This window comes from Anguilla anguilla, chromosome 11, assembly GCF_013347855.1.
Source record: "Anguilla anguilla isolate fAngAng1 chromosome 11, fAngAng1.pri, whole genome shotgun sequence".
Classification (NCBI taxonomy): domain Eukaryota; kingdom Metazoa; phylum Chordata; class Actinopteri; order Anguilliformes; family Anguillidae; genus Anguilla; species Anguilla anguilla.
The window spans coordinates 21,788,177-21,805,569 of NC_049211.1; the positions used below are offsets into that span (position 1 = coordinate 21,788,177).

Below are 17,393 nucleotides of genomic sequence, written 5' to 3' on the forward strand. Positions count from 1 at the left end.
ATAAAGGGAAGTGACAAGAGTGGTGTGCAAATTCATCAGTGCCCATTTTCTGGCACTGACCTGGGGGCACAGGAATGGAAAAATATTGCGTTTCCATTTGCAAGTGAACATGACCGAAGTACTCAGAAGAGACATCAAATATCTACAGCTTCGCTGTGTCTAGTGATGGGACTGCACTCGCTCAAAGGTGAATCGGAACCTTTTCAGCTATGGTCTAATCTACCTTTCAGCCTGCCAATACTCTGTGAACAACAATGGGTCTTTAAAAAGTTTACCAAGTGGCCAATCAAATCTATACTTCACCATCCTGAGGTCTTTGTCAAGTTGTATGCAATGCAGTAAAATTATGTACAGTTAGGAATGGTCTTTTGTAGGACAACACACTGTATGACAACACAACAAACTGACAAGTGATTTGCAGTAGACTTTACTGGGAAAAGCAGCATGAGATGCAAGACTTCACAATGTGGAGTTGTCATTCCGATGGCATCAATTTTCCCCTGCCCAAAAAGCTCCTTACGCTTCCTGTCAGAGGGCACATTTCAGCTGTTCACCTCTTAAACACAAATGGGCATCAGCCAAGGGTGCCTGACTTGGCCCTGCCATTTTAGGGCGAATGACGTCAGATTTTATTTGGGATTTAAAGAAAAGCTTTTCAATGATTCAGCAAATGCAGCTCAAATTTTCTGTGCAAATCAGCCTATTTTGCCCTCCATGTTCTCCTCTTCCTTTTTGCTCTATGCTGCACCCCATTTGTGTTATAGTCATTTTCAGGTACATGAAAAGAACAGAAAAAGAACATTTCCCATTTCCCACTCTGACATGAGGCAAACAGCAATTACGATGAAGTGTAACTGCCACAAGCTCACTTATTTAGCTCCGAATTTCTTCTGAGAACCGACACATGGAAGAAAGGACAATTTCTCTATAAATAACTCATGGCAACATCTGATTATGTGTGCAGTCAAGGGTCCATTATTTACAAGAGCTACATAATTAAAAAAACATTCACTTTTATCTGCGCAAAAACAATAAAGAGATAAAAAAAATTAAAAAAAATAGGGAGAAAATATACATTCACTCCCAATTACAGCCTTAAATTCTTTTACCAACAATATCTCTGCAAAGCTAGTAAATTCACATGGGTCAGTTTGAACATCAGATCTGACCCAATGCCTAAAGTCCAGCTGTAGGAGACCATTTATGAAGCCCAAAGCCCTGAAGATATGCCAGTATACCGAGGTACCCATTCTGATAAACGTAAAGAACAGCAGGGATAGGACAGTAAGGCTTAATGAACAGTCAGAACAACACTGAGCTGACAATCATTAGCATCTCTGAACCAATGGAAAGCTTTGTCCTCTCATTGGCAAGGCAGTCAATTCAGTGACCACTTATGTTGCTCTGCTAATATTTGAAACCTCATTCTCCCACCATAAACACCAAAATATAACAGCCAAAATATTAGGAACATAGTTCAAACTATATTTTTAGAACATACAGAATATTTAAATGTACGTTATTGCCACAATATAATGTATGAAGCTGTATGAATGTTTTTAGAGCATATAGTATAATTTGTTACAATTTCTATATATATATATATATATATGAAAGTGGCCATAATCAACAGTTTCTAATGTACACAGTATATTTGGAAACTTATTAAAATCCATACCTCACATTTTGCACTTTGTATATATACTGTTTCTGACATTTATTCAGAGGCACAATGTATTGCAATACAGTAAACTCCCACAGTTAACTAAATACGTATTTGCAGATATATATTTTCTGTGTTTCAGATGATCCAATATGGCTCAGAAATATATGACAACAACGAAAACAAGGTAAAATCACATACTGTTAAACGTTGAAAAATCTCCCACAAAAAGCATGTGTCTAGCCAATTTTCATGCCCGACCTGAACGTGCATGCAGTCACAGTGGTCGACAAGACACCAGCACACCTACTGGGACATGGGAAAGAAAGGGCTGTGAATGGGGGTCAAGCAACCCCAGCCTCCGGTGCGGTTCCCTAGTGGATACATGACCAGCTGAACACTGTACATTCAGCCGAGGGCTGAGAGGGTTACCATGCTATGGGTGGACGGTGACTGTGACAGACAATATTTCAGTTTTCTTGCTCCCACACCAAGCCTTAAGGAGCACGGCAGTGCTCACAGGCACATATCAGGACACCTATTGCTTTCAGTGGACCCAACCCTGCAGATCAGCTTCAGCCTCAGTGGCCGAAAGTGCAATATGCCGTAACAGACTAGGGAAAAACAGCACAGTGTTCATGACTCTAAAACAGATACACCTATTTTGTGGACTAGTGGTGTCCCCCCCCCCCACCATTTTGGATCTGGGGATGGGTGGGCACACCCCTTTGTTTTGGGTCACCGGGGAAGCAGCAGGGGTTCCCCGGTTCACAGGCAGAGCAGCCGGGAGCCCTCTTCTCCCTCCTCGCCCTCAGATTTGGGGATGCGGGGCAGCAGGGCTGAGCGGGTCAGACCCCAGAAGCGCTGGGGGGACAGGTCCTTCTTAGTGGCGGTGAACTTCCAGCCCAGGTGAGAGCTGCAGGTCCGGCACTGGGCGATGGTCCAGGCGTACCTGTCAGAGGGCAGGAGACACACACCTGTCCTCAGCTGTGCAACACACACCTGAAATACCCACAATCTAGGGCGGGTGCACATCACGCTATATTATATTCATTTTCATTATTCTTCATTCAGTTACACACAATCTATCTACACAGAGAGATATTTTACCCAAGAGGTTCACATTAACTACCTTGCTCAATAGTGCAACAAGTACTACACCATAGAGTTGCAAAAACTGTGCCCACTGTGTGTTATTACGGCTCAGAAATGTTGACCCTTGGCAGTAAATCTTGGGGAACAGTGGTGCCGTATATGAGTTGGCCCTGACATGGAATCGTGTCCTTTATCGGGGGAGGGAGAACATGAAAGCCAAGCTGCTTCAGATCCAGATAATGGGATTGCCTAAGGAGCTGCATTAGCCATTTGGGCTCAGGTGCAGTTTCCGTTGCCGTGTGAGTAATACCTTCAGAATGCACATTAAAACATATGTGCCTGCTTATATTTAAGACACATGGCCTGTTCGGGAACACTGGAGGACCATTTTTCCAAAGCAGCTGAAAAAAAAATGGATTTACATGGCTAGCATCAACTAGTCATCTCACTCATTTAAGAAATGGTCCAACAAACATTAGGAAGATAGGCCAAGTTATTTTTTTTAAATAAAATTTTCTTGTTATTATTAACTGTTCCAAAGAACAAAAAAAATCTAATATAATTTAAATATATTTTTAAATTTCCATTTTATGAATACTGCTTTCACTGAAGACCTAAGAGTCTTGGATGGGTCCCCCCAGCTCTAAACACAAAGCAGAATGCATCTGATCAGCCCAAGGCACAGATCCACAGTAAAACTGGAATTAGTCCTGTATTTCTGCTTTGTGGTCTTAGGAGAGTCTGAGGTGTTTTTCATGGGAAAGCCTTCTCAGTTGTGGCCTCGCCATCCAGTCATTCCCTCCCTGCTACTCATTCCCCACTTCACCCGTAATTTATTTAAAAGGAAAATGGGAACACAAGCACAAACCCATATAAATCTGAGACAGAATGAATCCAAAACAAGATCATAATTCATGACCAGGACAGAACGTGTCTTGTTAAGTATCTCACTTGAAACAGGATCAGAGACAGTTTTGAGCAACATCTGTGCTGAAAACTGTACTGGGTACAGTACCATGCTTTTCCAAATCAAAATTTCAGCACATAATTCATGATTGCACACATGAAAGACAGCACACAGAATTGACATTCTTTGCTTTAAAATATGTGCTTATGCAACTGAAAAGGTCTTTGGAGAAACAGCTTGAAGAGATTTTATCAGAAATTTGCCAGAGCTTATGCCCAGCCTTGTGTTCATGAAATATTTAACTTTCTTTCATCTGTGTGAAAAGGTTATTAGTTAGTTTAAAAAGGTTTTCTTCTGAAAGTCATCTGTTGGAATACATGTAAAGCAACTGAATTTCAAAGTTTACCTTACTAATCCATGCTGGAATACACAAATGAATTTCACAATGAATTCTAGTCGGAATTTCAACAAGCTGAGATGTGACAAGTTCTATTCGGCCACACGGTTACCTTCATTTTATTTCCATTTGTGCTATCATGACAAAATAAGCAGAAGAGGTTACCCGGGGAACCAGCTGTGAAGTGTGGATGGTCGTCCAACCAGGTTGAGACTGCTGGCCCTGTACACGGTCAGTGTTTCATGCACGTATCCATGAGGGTTCACATAGGCAGCCATTGGCCCATATAAAGACAAACTGCAGGAGAAGGGGAGGGAGGGAGGGAGGGAGAGAGAGAGAGAGAGAGAGAGACCATTCAAGGTAGCAGGTTATTAGGCTGCTGTGAAGCACAGAGTATCTTAGGACAGGAACCCCCAAAGACCAGAGGGGATTGCAACATACGGACAGATTCATAGACATTTTCATAAAAAGGTTATCCCTTCAACATCTACATCAGAGACAAAGTACAGAAAAACTAAATCGGGGAGAGAGCACGGGGTATGGGCATGCATTACACAAAGAGAAGCATCTCTGCTATGCACAAGATTGAAATGATCTGCCATTCTTTCAAAGTATTCTTACACAAACAAACCATGGAAATGAAATCTCTCAGACAGAGACAGAACTGTGGTGTGCTTTTGTTCTGAGTGTGCCTGCTTCAACTGTGTTATGTAATAACCAGGTAGAAAAATTAAATCAATTACCTCAATTACATGCATTCAAGTAAAAATTACAGTGGATTAACAAAATTGTTTTATTCAGTAATGGGAGGATGATTATTTTGAAGCGTCATACAAAACATTTGTTCCATTATCAAAAAGATCGCCACTGCAAGATCCTCACAAGATGTTTCTAATTCAAAACAGACTGAAGCTAAATGTCATTCTTATTATGCAAAAGTTACAAAAACATGTCTGATGAAGGGCACACACTGATTCTGCCTGAGTACACTTACGTGTAGTTACATGTGACTACAGTTCCCCTCACTGGGTTCATCCCCAAGTCAGACAGCAGTCTCAACAACTTTATTGGAGATCAGGCCATTAATCCAGTGCAACTGGCAGGCTAGAGGAACTGCTGGAATGTGCAAAAAACTATTTTTGACACCACAGCCACAGTAAATGGTTTTACTCCATTTTGGTCATTATAATAGCATAGCTTACTAAACTGCTAAACAATAATAATAATAATAATGCTGGAGATCAACAGGTTGCAATGATTTGCCTTAAATTGCAATTTTGAGTTTTACTTGATCCTGATTATACCTAAGTGATCCTAAAGTCAGGAGTTAGCTGGCTAGCTACTGAGATGGTGAAAAAGAGAAAAGCATGATATGAGTGGCCACAGAGTGGAAATGTGACACTCTTCTACAGGTAAGGCACCACATACAGAGAGCTACAGCGCACCGTGACATCTGGCTTTCATCATACTCTAATAACTGGTACACATGCCCAAGGTTTATATTTAAGCAGCAGTTTATTCATATATATAAATAATCTCAGTATATTTTAGCAGTTTATATCAAAATATTTTACTTTCATCACGTATATTTGATTCCACTTCAACAAGTTTGCTTAAGTTTGAATGTGTGGTGGTTTTGTTCAGAATGCTTTAATCGTGGGTATAGTCTATTTTCAGGCTATTGCTGAAATTGTGCCTCTTGCCACACTCACCTGAAGATCTCCTTTTTGGTGGTTATCTCTGTGTCTTGGCACTGCTTGCAACACAGGGAGGTGCACTATGATCAAGAGAGAGCGAGAGAGAGAGAGAGTGAAAATGTTGTGTAGATCCTAGCAGAACCCTAATAATCACCAGGCCTGATTCTAGGTCAGAGCCACAGCACGTCCTGAGACACTTTCTATGGTCACGTTAACTGACCTGAATATCCACGACCCAGGAGAGACACCCATAAACGGTATGACCTGCTTTTTGACGTTTCCCTGAAGCAGGGCTGTTCATCTTAATCAATCCGCGGTACAGAGACGAATATCAGAACAGGCGGGAGGCATTTCAGCCTCAACCAAATGGACTTGTACCGTGTGTGAGCCACGCTTAGATGACTGAAAGCTACTTTACAAATCGGGCCTTTATTCAGCCTGGGGCAGTGTGGAAAAACACAATGTCAATATTGCAGCTGAGTATTGACTGAAAAAAGGAGTAGAAATTAATCTAAGTTGTGATAGATTCCAAGGTGATGAACACCCTTTATGCATTAATGGGAGTCTACACGGACTTTGCGGTCTGAGTGCTCTTGCCAGACTATGACAGGCGATGCCCTGAAAATCCCTACAAGCCCTGCATGTCACATTCACCTCCAAATCTCTTCTCTGCCGTGACTCCTGAAGCACCTCGGGATTATTTCATGACACAGAATCAGTTAAGGCACATTTTCACTCTGGAAAGCACTGTTCCACTCCAACGGTTCCTCTCCCAAGTACAAATGCACAGCTTAACACAGTGAGTCACAAGTAACAATTACCTTTATTTCTATTATCATGCTAAGACACTAGTTACACTGACAGCTCCCCTCCTTTCTCTGTGCATATTCAGACTGGAGGTCTGGGGGCAGGTATGGGAATGACAGGGAGTTCTGAACACGTGTATTATGTCCTTGTCAGACGGAGGCAGAACAATGTGTCACAGTGTGAAATCAGCAGCACTTTGGGATGTGAGGCACTAATGTAAAGAAAGAGGCACAGGGATCAGGGTGGTGTCTTTCAGGACCTGCTAATTCCGCAGTGTGTCTTAAAGAGCCGCGTAAAACAGAAACTGCACCAGACCACAGCGGTGGATCACTAATGTGACTCCGGCTTTTACTGCTGGAGTTCGGACTGAAGCCAAGCAGCAAAGGGGCTGGGCTATAGAATACTGCTAGCACTATACCCGCTCAGCATGGCTACATTTTGAGCTCAAACCACATGCAGTTAATACAGTCTGGGTGGACTGTGATAGAGTGAGGCCAAGTTATCTCACTGAGCATGTCCATTAACAACACCGCTTCCTACATGAAGACCCGTTTGAGTAGCAGAAGGGGCGGGGCTGGTGACGCGCGGGGGCGTGGCCTCACCCGATCCATGATGTCCAGCTCGCAGCGCAGCCTCTGGATGGCGCTGCCGATCTTCAGGAGCTGGAAGCGCAGGGCATCGTCAATGGGCAGGCAGGCCGCCACTCTGTAGGAGAAATCTGCCCCAGGAATACAAACCCACGCTCAGTAGGGCCCAAACAGATCTGGGGACAGTGCCCATTCTGGCTGATCGATTGAATTTACTTGATAAATAAATTTAAATACAACACACAGATTTGCATATAGTACTTCAATAAAGATATTACAGTAAAGTACCTATAGCGTTTGTGGGGAGGGAATCATCCTTCAGGTTCTCATCCCACTCGTGCAACTGTCTCTTCACTCTGTTCATCAGAATTTCCTGGAAAACAAATGTAAGGGAAGAGACAGGACGGGATCATTCTACAACAGGCATGAGAGCAGCCACAGTCATTAAACTGCATGTTTCCAGAGATTTCTGTCTTGCATGCAGTCACATCCATGGCTCTGCAATTATTTTACATCGTATTAATTCAAAGCTCGTTTCCACAACTAAGTATTGACTGTATATAGCAGAAAATGGGTGTTGTACTGATAAAATGTACAGGAGTACAGCCCCGATTATCTGTGGAATTCGGGACTCTCCGGTCTTGTGTCCCAACTGATATTCAGAATATGATATATAGCACTGCGGCCATAATGACTGTACAAGACAGAAGAACTCAAGGTAACAGTATGGCAGGTCTTGTCCTGACTGGATGAAGCCCTGGTTGGCTGTCTAAATGTGCATGTGTAAGAAAGTGATTTAACAGAACTCTCATAGGGTATAAGTACATACCGAGTCATACAGTGAGTACACCCAGGCAGGCCATGATGTCACATTCGCACAATGGAACTTCCGCTAAAAAAGAGAGGGAACAAACGCAAATTCAGCCAGACAATCACCGGTTGTATGCATTCGCGATTGAGCATTAGGGTAAATTTACTCAAATTAGCTTGTTACTATTAAAACTAATGTTACACAAAAATAAAAGATTTCCAAACAGATTTTAATTATATGTTGTAAAAATTAGCAAGTCACCCTGCAAAATAAGAAAATACCATCTTATAAAATGAAAAACACATAAAAGGGTGCCGAGGTAACATGCTAAATGCAGTAAGTGCTTGCTAAGTGCAGAAGAATCAGTTAGACTAGACAACAACATATCATTAGAACTCCATGTGTTTACTGTCTATAATGCATTTCAGTTTACTATAGCTTTCATCTGCATGCAACAGCGTAAAATCAAAGATCGCATAGAACTTCAGAGCGATTCCACGCAAGTCTTAATGGCACTGTCCCAATTCGTCTCTCTTCCAGTGAGAGAAGTGCACATGGCTACTTCCGTGCATTTGAGCATATGTACCTGACGCCTATGAATAAGGTAAAAGGAGTGGTGCATTCTTCATGCATGCACGTGATTAATTTGCACGTTTACTGCTGTGACTAATTAAAATCGACCGTTCTTAAAAAAAAGTAAACAATTCTTAACTGTATTTTAACTATGTTATTTCAGGCATTTGCTATAATTCCGCTGTAATGGTATATCAGGTAAGCCAACCCCCTTCCTCTGCTATCAAACTTCTGCAGCTCATCCTGAATGCTGCTGCTCGACTGATCTACAACCTCCCCAGACTCTGCTATGTCAATCCTCTTCTCATGTTCATCTATATCAGTACGCATCAAATTCAAAGCCTTAGCGCTATCATCAGACCCTATGCACCAGCCGGACTGATCTGCTCTGCCACCTCAGAATGCCTAACCCCTCCTCCTCTGCACTCCAACCCTGCCACCCTTGTCTCTGTCCTGCCCCCTGGTGGTGGAATCCTGAACTCGTCTGAAGGACTGAAGGACTTGCCTTCTGGTAGGTGTCCCGCCAACGCTGGACCTGCCGGCAGTGCTCAGAGGGGGGTCTGGAGGAGGGGTGCGTGTGGAGCCTGGACAGGGGGGTGAGCTGCACCGCAGAAAGGGGGTCCGGGAGAATCCTCTCCGGCAGGATCTGAACCTTAGCCTGTCGGATCCTGCAACACGGTCAGCATTAAAACTGCCCTCCAGTTTAATCGGGCGGCACCAAAAGAAGTAAACTAATACAAGCACATGTACACTAACGCAAACGCAAATATTAAGTAGCGTAAATAAATCTACATACTGTGTATTATCATTGCCCTAAATGATGACACATTATTTATGATACTGAATAGTGACTATATTACATTCAGGGCTTGACATTAACGCTTTGGCACAACAGCTTTTTCACCAGCATAATCCTCCCACAGCCCACACCCCCCTCCACCCCATGAGTGTACACAGTTTGTTTGCGGTGCCATGTTTGACAGTAGTTCAATTTCTGCCCAGTTCTCCTTCTTATCAATTACACTCCCGGCTTGACTGAGGAGGCAAGCCCCGAGAGAGCTGAGATGGGCCAGTGCGATGAGCGCAGTGTGCATCCAGGTCTAATGGGAGTTGTAGTATCATGCGGTATCACCTCAAATTGATTTAATTATTTCAGATTCCTTTTGTAAACTACAATGATTTTTTTTTCAAAGACAATGCTCCCAGAAATGACCTGCCAAAGTGGCGGAATTACACGCCACTGTCGTATTCTACCCGCATTTGTTGGGCGGCTGGTGTAAATGCCAAGCCCTGATTACATCACTTGACCAAAGAGTACATTGATGTGAATTCCCCCCCCCCCCCCCCCCCGATTCTTCACATTTTCTTCCATGGAGAATGATACAGAAAAAATCCTTCTTTTTTACAATATCACAAAGGTTTCATTTGATGGCCATAATAACCTTTATTTAGAATGAAAAGAATGCTGCAGGGGGTAAAACACTTAACAGACTGATTGTGTGCAAAAACACAGACCGCATAATTTGTACTCTAAACTGAACATAGTCCATTACGGGGAATTTTAAACGATCTCTGCACTGTTATTTATCTTATTATTGTCGATGACAGTGGCTCGTCCTCTGTGTTTCCCAGAAAGGATTGATGAGGAAGGAAAAATATATGAAATAAGTATTGTACCTTACTGAACCCGTGTTTAGCAGTTGTCTACGACCATGAAATGCACTTTTTTGTACGTCGCTTTGGATAAAAGCGTCTGCCAAATGAAAATGAATGTAATATGAAGTGATTTAAAAAAATAATAAAACAAGGGAGGGCACAGTTTCCTTCCTGTTCTGTGTCTGGAATAAAAACCCTCCAATCAGGCATTAACGAGGTATCACCATGCGACCACTGCATTCCCCAATATGCTTACGTAATAGCCAGGAGCAGAGGAGCCCAGTTTATACATTCTGTCCTGAATTACGGGGCAACTCAGAGAGAGAGCTGCTGCTCCCTGCTGCTCGCCTGTCCCCGCCCTTTCCTATTCAGGCCCAGCCAACACCAGACACGCCGGCCTTTTCTTTGAGAGTGCGCGGCTGTTCTTTAATGCGTTTGAACCAGCTCACCTGCGTCCTGCACGTTGTTTGCAGTTCGCTTGAGCCTAACAACACGAGTCCCTGGAAGCCAAATAGGCTTCTTGTGTTACTATGGAAACCTAATCTGAAGAAAGGTCCAAATCCAACAACCGTCAACATGCATTAGAACAAATTAAACAGAAAAAACATGCAGCTACATTTTTATATAACTAAGTGGGCCTGCATTAAATGATTGTAGTGAACTTTGCGTTCCACCCTGGACAGTCAAAGTTGGAACAGTTTCAGCAGTAGCAGATGTTGAGCTAAGTAGGCCACATGTAAGTGAAGGCTTATTTGACTGTGCTTTGATAACCAAATAGGCCATGTATAGTGTAACAGAGATAGATCTACTGGGGGATTCTGCTGGCTTCCAAGCAACTGATGTGGGGCAATACATTTACATACTGTCGTCTATCTATATTTGTGACCTCACCTTCACACAGGGTCTTGAGGTGTGGCTAGGTTTTTTGCTTCTCTCAGGTATGTGCAGATCCCCAGCCTGTCCTAGTTATGTTGCCATAGGAAACTCATGGCTGGGGCATATATTGTCATCTCCACTGCCAGCCATTGCTATTCAAACTCCTTATTCTGTTTTGTTTTTCCTCCCACTCAAAAGTTTCTTGTGGATCATTTCATTGTTATAGTTGTTTGTTAGCACTCTTAATTTTTTTACAGTCAAACTCTCATTGCTAAGTTCATTCCTTTTAAAAGTGTGCTGACACTCAGAAATCAAGACCTAAGAAAAGAAAGCATGGATCATCATGGATCTAAACATACTGACAGGTGTGAGCTTCGAATCTCGCTCTGGCACTTTTCATTCACATTCTGTCAGTACCTTCTTGAATTGCTGCTCACAAACCAAACAGTGCTTCTAATACCCAAATGAAATGGCCAAACGAGCTGCCCACAGAGGAATAAAGACGGCAATCTGAGTCACAGCATCGGGCTCTCTCTGTTACAGAGCAATGGGAAATGCCAAGACGCAGACGAAAATATATCCATGAGCTCTACTGACAATGTCACAAATGAAAGGAAAACTCACATATGCTTAGAGGTGACCTACAAATCAAGGGAACCTGTGTGGCAGACAGCCATCACATCCAGATAGCCTTCGCTCCTACCCTTTAGAAAACACGATCGTGTTAAAATAATCAAGATTTCCTGCAGTTATTCCACAATTATCACTAGGAAAGAGTCATAAAAGGAATTTACAGGACGGTGGGCTAAAGACTGCATGCTAACATCCTACAGAATGTTGTACTAATTTAGAAGGCATTTTTTTGAAGGCATGCATAAGGACTACAGGCAACTACAGGGCAGAATCATCATTTTGTTCATCCTTCAGGTTTGTACAGTTTGGAAATCTTATGGGTCTAAGTGCTAAATGTGTGAGGCCTCCTGGTATTGCTTGGTTTTGTTTTTCTGAAATTCACAGTATAGTGGAACCTCAATTATGTGAGGCTTCTATAGGTGTTAAGGGAGCCAAACAAATGCTCTCTACTGAACAGTCTCAAGGTGGCTATGTAATAGGCCATTGGCTTTGCAGCAGTTAAACCTTCATAAGTTACAAGTAACTTACAGCGAAGGTCTAAAACATGATAAATTTGCCCTCACAAAGAATATGTCTGCCTTTCGAGAATATTAAAACTGCACACTTCTCTACCCTTTCTTTTCTTGTCTTCCAAGTCAAGCACGCACAAAATAAGGTAATCTAATGTAAAAGACCGCCATGTTTTGTAAATAACAGCCTCCCTGAAAGAGTCAAAAAGAATGAGACCAAAAGCTGTACTTATTATCAACAACCTTATAAAGATGTACACTCATAAATGTCCCATTTAAAGTGTTGCAGTTGACACAGATGTAGCCAGGTCTGCCGTAAGCTGCAAACAAAGGCCCTTGCAGTTTGCACAAATAGAGAATTTTTTTTATTTTACTTTTTTTTTTTAAAGCAGAAGGATTTCACTGAGCTACAGAAACAAATTTTAAATTCAGCTCTGTAGGGGACTCAACATGCACTTCATACAACAATCTCCCTCTCCAAACAGTGACTGCCATCAAACAACAGCATCCAAAGGCTCTCAGTCTACAGTAATCAAATGTCTGAGCACAGCTACACCAATATTACATTACTAAAAACACTGTGTTACTATGAGTCATTCATCCAAATACAGGCTCTAAATAACCTGGGAACACAATGAATGTGAATTAAACAGAATTATTTTTATTATGAGGCATGTTGAATGGATCAGCTCTAATCTTTGAAGGTAGAAGTACAGTCCATTTTTTTTCCATTCTGGAATAAGCGTCTTCCCGCAGCTAATTACCTGCACTAGCGCTAATCTTCGCCAACCATAATTACACTAAAAGCTCATCCTCAATAACTACTTAATGATGTTTCCGTCAATTTTTACTTGCACGCAGGTGAACACTGGACCAAACTTAGTCCTCTGTTGAACCGTCCCGCCACAAAATTGCAAATGCAGCACACTGGTATGATGAAAATTTTTTTATGGATAACAGCTCTTCATTTTAATGTCCCATCAAACAGGAATTTGTTTTAACATAACTGGTAAAATGGTTAGTGTCACTGAATAAGAGACTTGAAAACAAAACGGATGAAATAAAACAAACCAAAAATGGCCAGTCTGATGCAAAGGTTTTACCAATAAGTGCATTTTTTGAAGAACATGCCTCCAAAATACAGTTAAATATTTATAGCCAATGGTCTTACTTTCCTGTATATATAATAAAAATAAACAAAACTACATGACCTTTTGGCCCCATAATAAGACCAAAACAACCAAGCTATAGATTTAATAATGAGGCTTGTTTCATTCCCCGCACAGTGCAGCAACACTGCTTCACAGAAGATGTTTTCATGTCGCTGGGGTGAACAGCCTTCTGATAATCCTCTCCTGGGAGAGTGCATCTATGTCAGATATGGCACTGACAGAGCTGAAAGCCACCACGGAATCACAAAATCTTTCTTTTTGTGGTCAAAAGACTGAAAAACCTGAAAAAGACGACAGTAAAGAAGTATACACTTCAACACTCTGAGAAACTAACACTTAATGCTTAAAATCACATCTGTGATTTCTATATTAAGAGAGCGAAAAAAGAGAAAATGGTGTAGAATTGTTACTGTCATACTGCAATTTAGTACAGGATACTAAATGACTTAAAATAACTTTTGAGCTTCTAGTTAGTCAATAGGTGGGTATGATTTACCAGTTTTCAGTAAGATATACTTCTTGTGCATATCATTCAGAGAGAAAAAAATGTAGAACTTCAAAAATGATGTTATATGATTTTATGAAGCTGGTGATTGCTATTAAATCCTTCAAATGATCAAGAAACGTCTTGTTACAATTCAAACCATGCTTACAATTCAAACTTTTAAAAATATGTACATATATTATTATTTAATTTTTGACAACACACAACACGACACATGGTAATTCCTAACAGGACATAAACATGTAAACAATATTAAAAGCACTCTAAGCACACTGAAAATTCTACACATTAAGGGCGTTGAGTGTGATAACCGATTTAAAACAAGCAACAGTTTCTCTGTGCTATGTCACAGCCAAAATATTCAAAAGTGGCAGTTTACTTTGCATGTATAAAATATAAAATCTGACAGCCTGTTTAACTGCACCAACAGCTGATACTTCATCATGGGTTTTAGTTTGTTATAAGTACCCACTATTGTAACACATTTACAAAGGTTATAAACATACCTTCGACGTAAAGTTAGAGAACCTGTGCCACCTAATGGTCTTTTGCGGTATTACTCAAGTAACAAAAAGACCATAAACAAGTTTCCAAGCTACGTCCAATGCAACAAAAGATATTGTGCCTAAAAAGCAGTTCACAGTTCTATTTTGTGTGATGAGGACGTACATGATTTAAGGGAAGTCCGGAAGACCAGACAGACTGAAGTGTAAGAACTCTTACCCATCCGCCTGAGTCCTTATTTCGTGCACCTTGAACCTCTGCCGGCCCACGGCCTTCACTTTCACCGTCTCGATGCCGTACTCTTGCTCCTCGCGGTAGGCGTAGATCTCTGCCGTGGTGCCGAACTCTGCCTGCTGCTCCCCCGCATCACTAACACTGCAGAGAGCGAGACAAATGGTCACAGGTACCTTCTATGGATGCAAATGGCCTAAAAATGCTCTTTTTTGTAAATGTGATGCAAAAGCAAATGGACTGCGAGATATTTGCCTGTACTCTTGTCCAGTGTTGCGTAAAAGGTCGCAGAGTTGAAGAGCAGACTGAGAGTGCAGGGTTTTATTACATTTCATTCCATCATAAGGGAATCTTCCCTGTACGATCAAGGTCAATATTCGACCCAGTACTTCTGTAAAGGTGAATACACAACTACTTTTAAAGGAAAAAAGTAAAATTCAGGAGAAATTCAGACAACCCCTTGTGCCTTAAACCCGCTAAACTGTTTTTCCCCCACAGTTATAAATAATGTCACCGACCTTTACTGCTTTTGCATCTACCGTTTGGGCAATCCCTCCACCGCCCCATCGCCACCTCTCTCTTATGTTTTGTTGCTTCGTTTTTTTTTTTTTGTCTCTTTTCCCTCTGCACGTGATATCCTAAGGGATAAACAACTTTGTCCTACAGGTGTGACCCATCTGGACTCCTACCCAATGATAACATACATCAGTTGTTCCAAATGTAATGTACAGCACACTTCAATTGAACTTCTTTTCCAATATATCCATTGTGTGAAAATGTTTTTCTACTTGATGCAAAGTTAAATGTGCTGAACCGGTAAACCCTGTTCTGATAGCAGATGGAAAATTTTGCTGTGGACTTACCCTTTCCCACAGATTTGTTACTTCATTACTTAAGATAATTTCCATTCACAGAGTGTGGTTGGTTCTGAATATCTTGAATAACATGGTAAAAGGATTTCACAGTGAGACACAGAGTGGACCCACAATGACCTATATAAAATGAACAGTCAGCACAGTAAAGTAAGTTGATTGCTATGGTTGTACACGTGGACTAGAAAGAAGTAGTGTAGTTTTATTTATATTAAGACTGGGCAACATTTCTGCACTATGTGAAGAACAAGAAATATGTGTTAGCTGTTTTGAGCCTCAAAGGTTTGCATACGCGGGCGAAACTGTGTAAAACGTACGCATCTGTAACAGGGGTAGGACTGGGCACTGCACAAGAGGGCTAACCGCATTCTTAATACAGCAGGAAGTCAAGTGGCTCTCTACCTTGCAAGCACAGCGAACGTGCGATCCCTCTGGATGAGGCCGCGCATCATGCTGACTTCTTGTGGCCTGAAGAGCTGCAGGGGCAAGGTTTGTCCAGGAACGAGCATCACGGCCATATGCGGCAGTACTGGGATTGTCTGGCAGCTATCGTCGTCATGTACCGTGCGACCATGAAACTCTTCCATGTCCGCACCCAAGTACTGCCGAGGGAATAGGGGTGACAGGCCACCATCAATATAACAGGTCCAAAATTTAAGTTACACGTGCACAATCGATCTTTTCTACGTTATTTGCAGTATGCACAACAGCTACAATAATGTATTAAAGTCCTGTGTTATTTTCTGAGTTAAATAAAGCTGCACTGTAGGTTTCAGATCATTCTCATCACCTACAGCATGGGAGGTTGGAAGACTTGGGTCGAAGTTGATGATATTTGGCTTTTCTGCGTCCTCGCTATCCCGATCTTCCGTTTCCATGTCATCCTCGTCGTCCTCTTCACTTTCTTTAAAAAAATAATAAGCATGCATGTTATGCTGAACCTACAGATGATTGCGCAAAATATCTAGCAGCAAATAAGGTAGTGACTAATAACTAACCACATCAGTCACAAACAATGAGACTAGCCAATTCCTGCAACTCTAAAGCGAATCATCGTTCTCACGAAAGGAACCAGCCAATTTCCCGACTACAATTTAGATAACGAAAGATTGTACCAACTCATATATGGCTAATTTACAGATAAAACAGTAAAATAATTCAGGTTCCGTTTTCAACGAAAGGAATGCCTTTGCCACTGTAAAGCCTCTCGCCACAGTATTATGCATTGCGATAACTTCAAAGTTATCATATTAACTGCCAACATAGAGAACAGTGTTAGCTTTACTAAGCTTAGCGATTCTGTGTTTCAAGGTAATCGTTTAGCTAGCTACTGTAGCTAGCTAGTTACATACTTGTTTGCTAGTAACTATATACGACATAATACTATTTTTGCGACACTTAAATTACAGCACATTTATTTAGCTTCACAGCTGTAAATGGTCGAATCAGTTAAGACGAACGAATAATCAATACCAGGCAATAACTGTAAGTGATTTCCCATGTTGTTGTTATCGTTGTTGCCTCCTCCCCCCTCGTCGGCCATACCCAGCTGCTTAACTACAACCATAGACTGTATACCCTCTGACAACGAGCGGTTTCATGTCGGAAAGAAGGGCAAACTTACCCTACCTGTGAATGAAGGGAGACAACTAGTGGCGCGTGATATGTATCGCCCTCAAAGACGAATGCAGTAGTTTTGTTATGTATCCGCCACCGCCAAGTATCAGTGCTCTCCATGGACTGACGGTGCTTAATTAAAGCCTACTGAAATACTGTATATACTGAATTGTCGGCTGTAGCAATAGGTGAACCAGGCTACTTACTACCTGCCCCTTAACATGTACTCACTTGCAATTCCTCATGACAAAATTAATAGAGTAATGTTACGCTGGATGTAA

The 17,393-nt window shown here is 41.7% G+C and overlaps 1 protein-coding gene across 1 annotated transcript; it reads right to left on the reverse strand.

Moving 5' to 3' along the window:
- Positions 1-411: 411 nt before the first annotated feature.
- Positions 412-17,123, reverse strand: crbn (cereblon). Its single transcript, XM_035381892.1, has 11 exons — positions 16,969-17,123; positions 16,290-16,399; positions 15,898-16,097; positions 14,612-14,767; positions 9,043-9,205; positions 7,983-8,045; positions 7,442-7,526; positions 7,169-7,284; positions 5,775-5,839; positions 4,228-4,359; positions 412-2,615 (listed from the first exon to the last, which is right to left on the reverse strand). The coding sequence occupies exons 1-11, from the start codon at positions 17,060-17,062 to the stop codon at positions 2,432-2,434; spliced, it is 1,368 nt and encodes a 455-aa protein (XP_035237783.1). The 5' UTR covers positions 17,063-17,123; the 3' UTR covers positions 412-2,431.
- Between the last annotated feature and the right edge of the window lie 270 nt (positions 17,124-17,393).

Coding starts and splice junctions, on each gene's coding strand:
- crbn (XM_035381892.1), bottom strand. CDS start 17,062: ATGGTTGTAGTTAAGCAGCTGGGTATGGCCGACGAGGGGGGAGGAGGC. Junction 14,768..15,897: donor ACGTTCGCTGTGCTTGCAAG/GTAGAGAGCCAC, acceptor CGCTCTCTGCAG/TGTTAGTGATGCGGGGGAGC. Junction 7,285..7,441: donor CCTCCCCACAAACGCTATAG/GTACTTTACTGT, acceptor TTCCTGGGGCAG/ATTTCTCCTACAGAGTGGCG.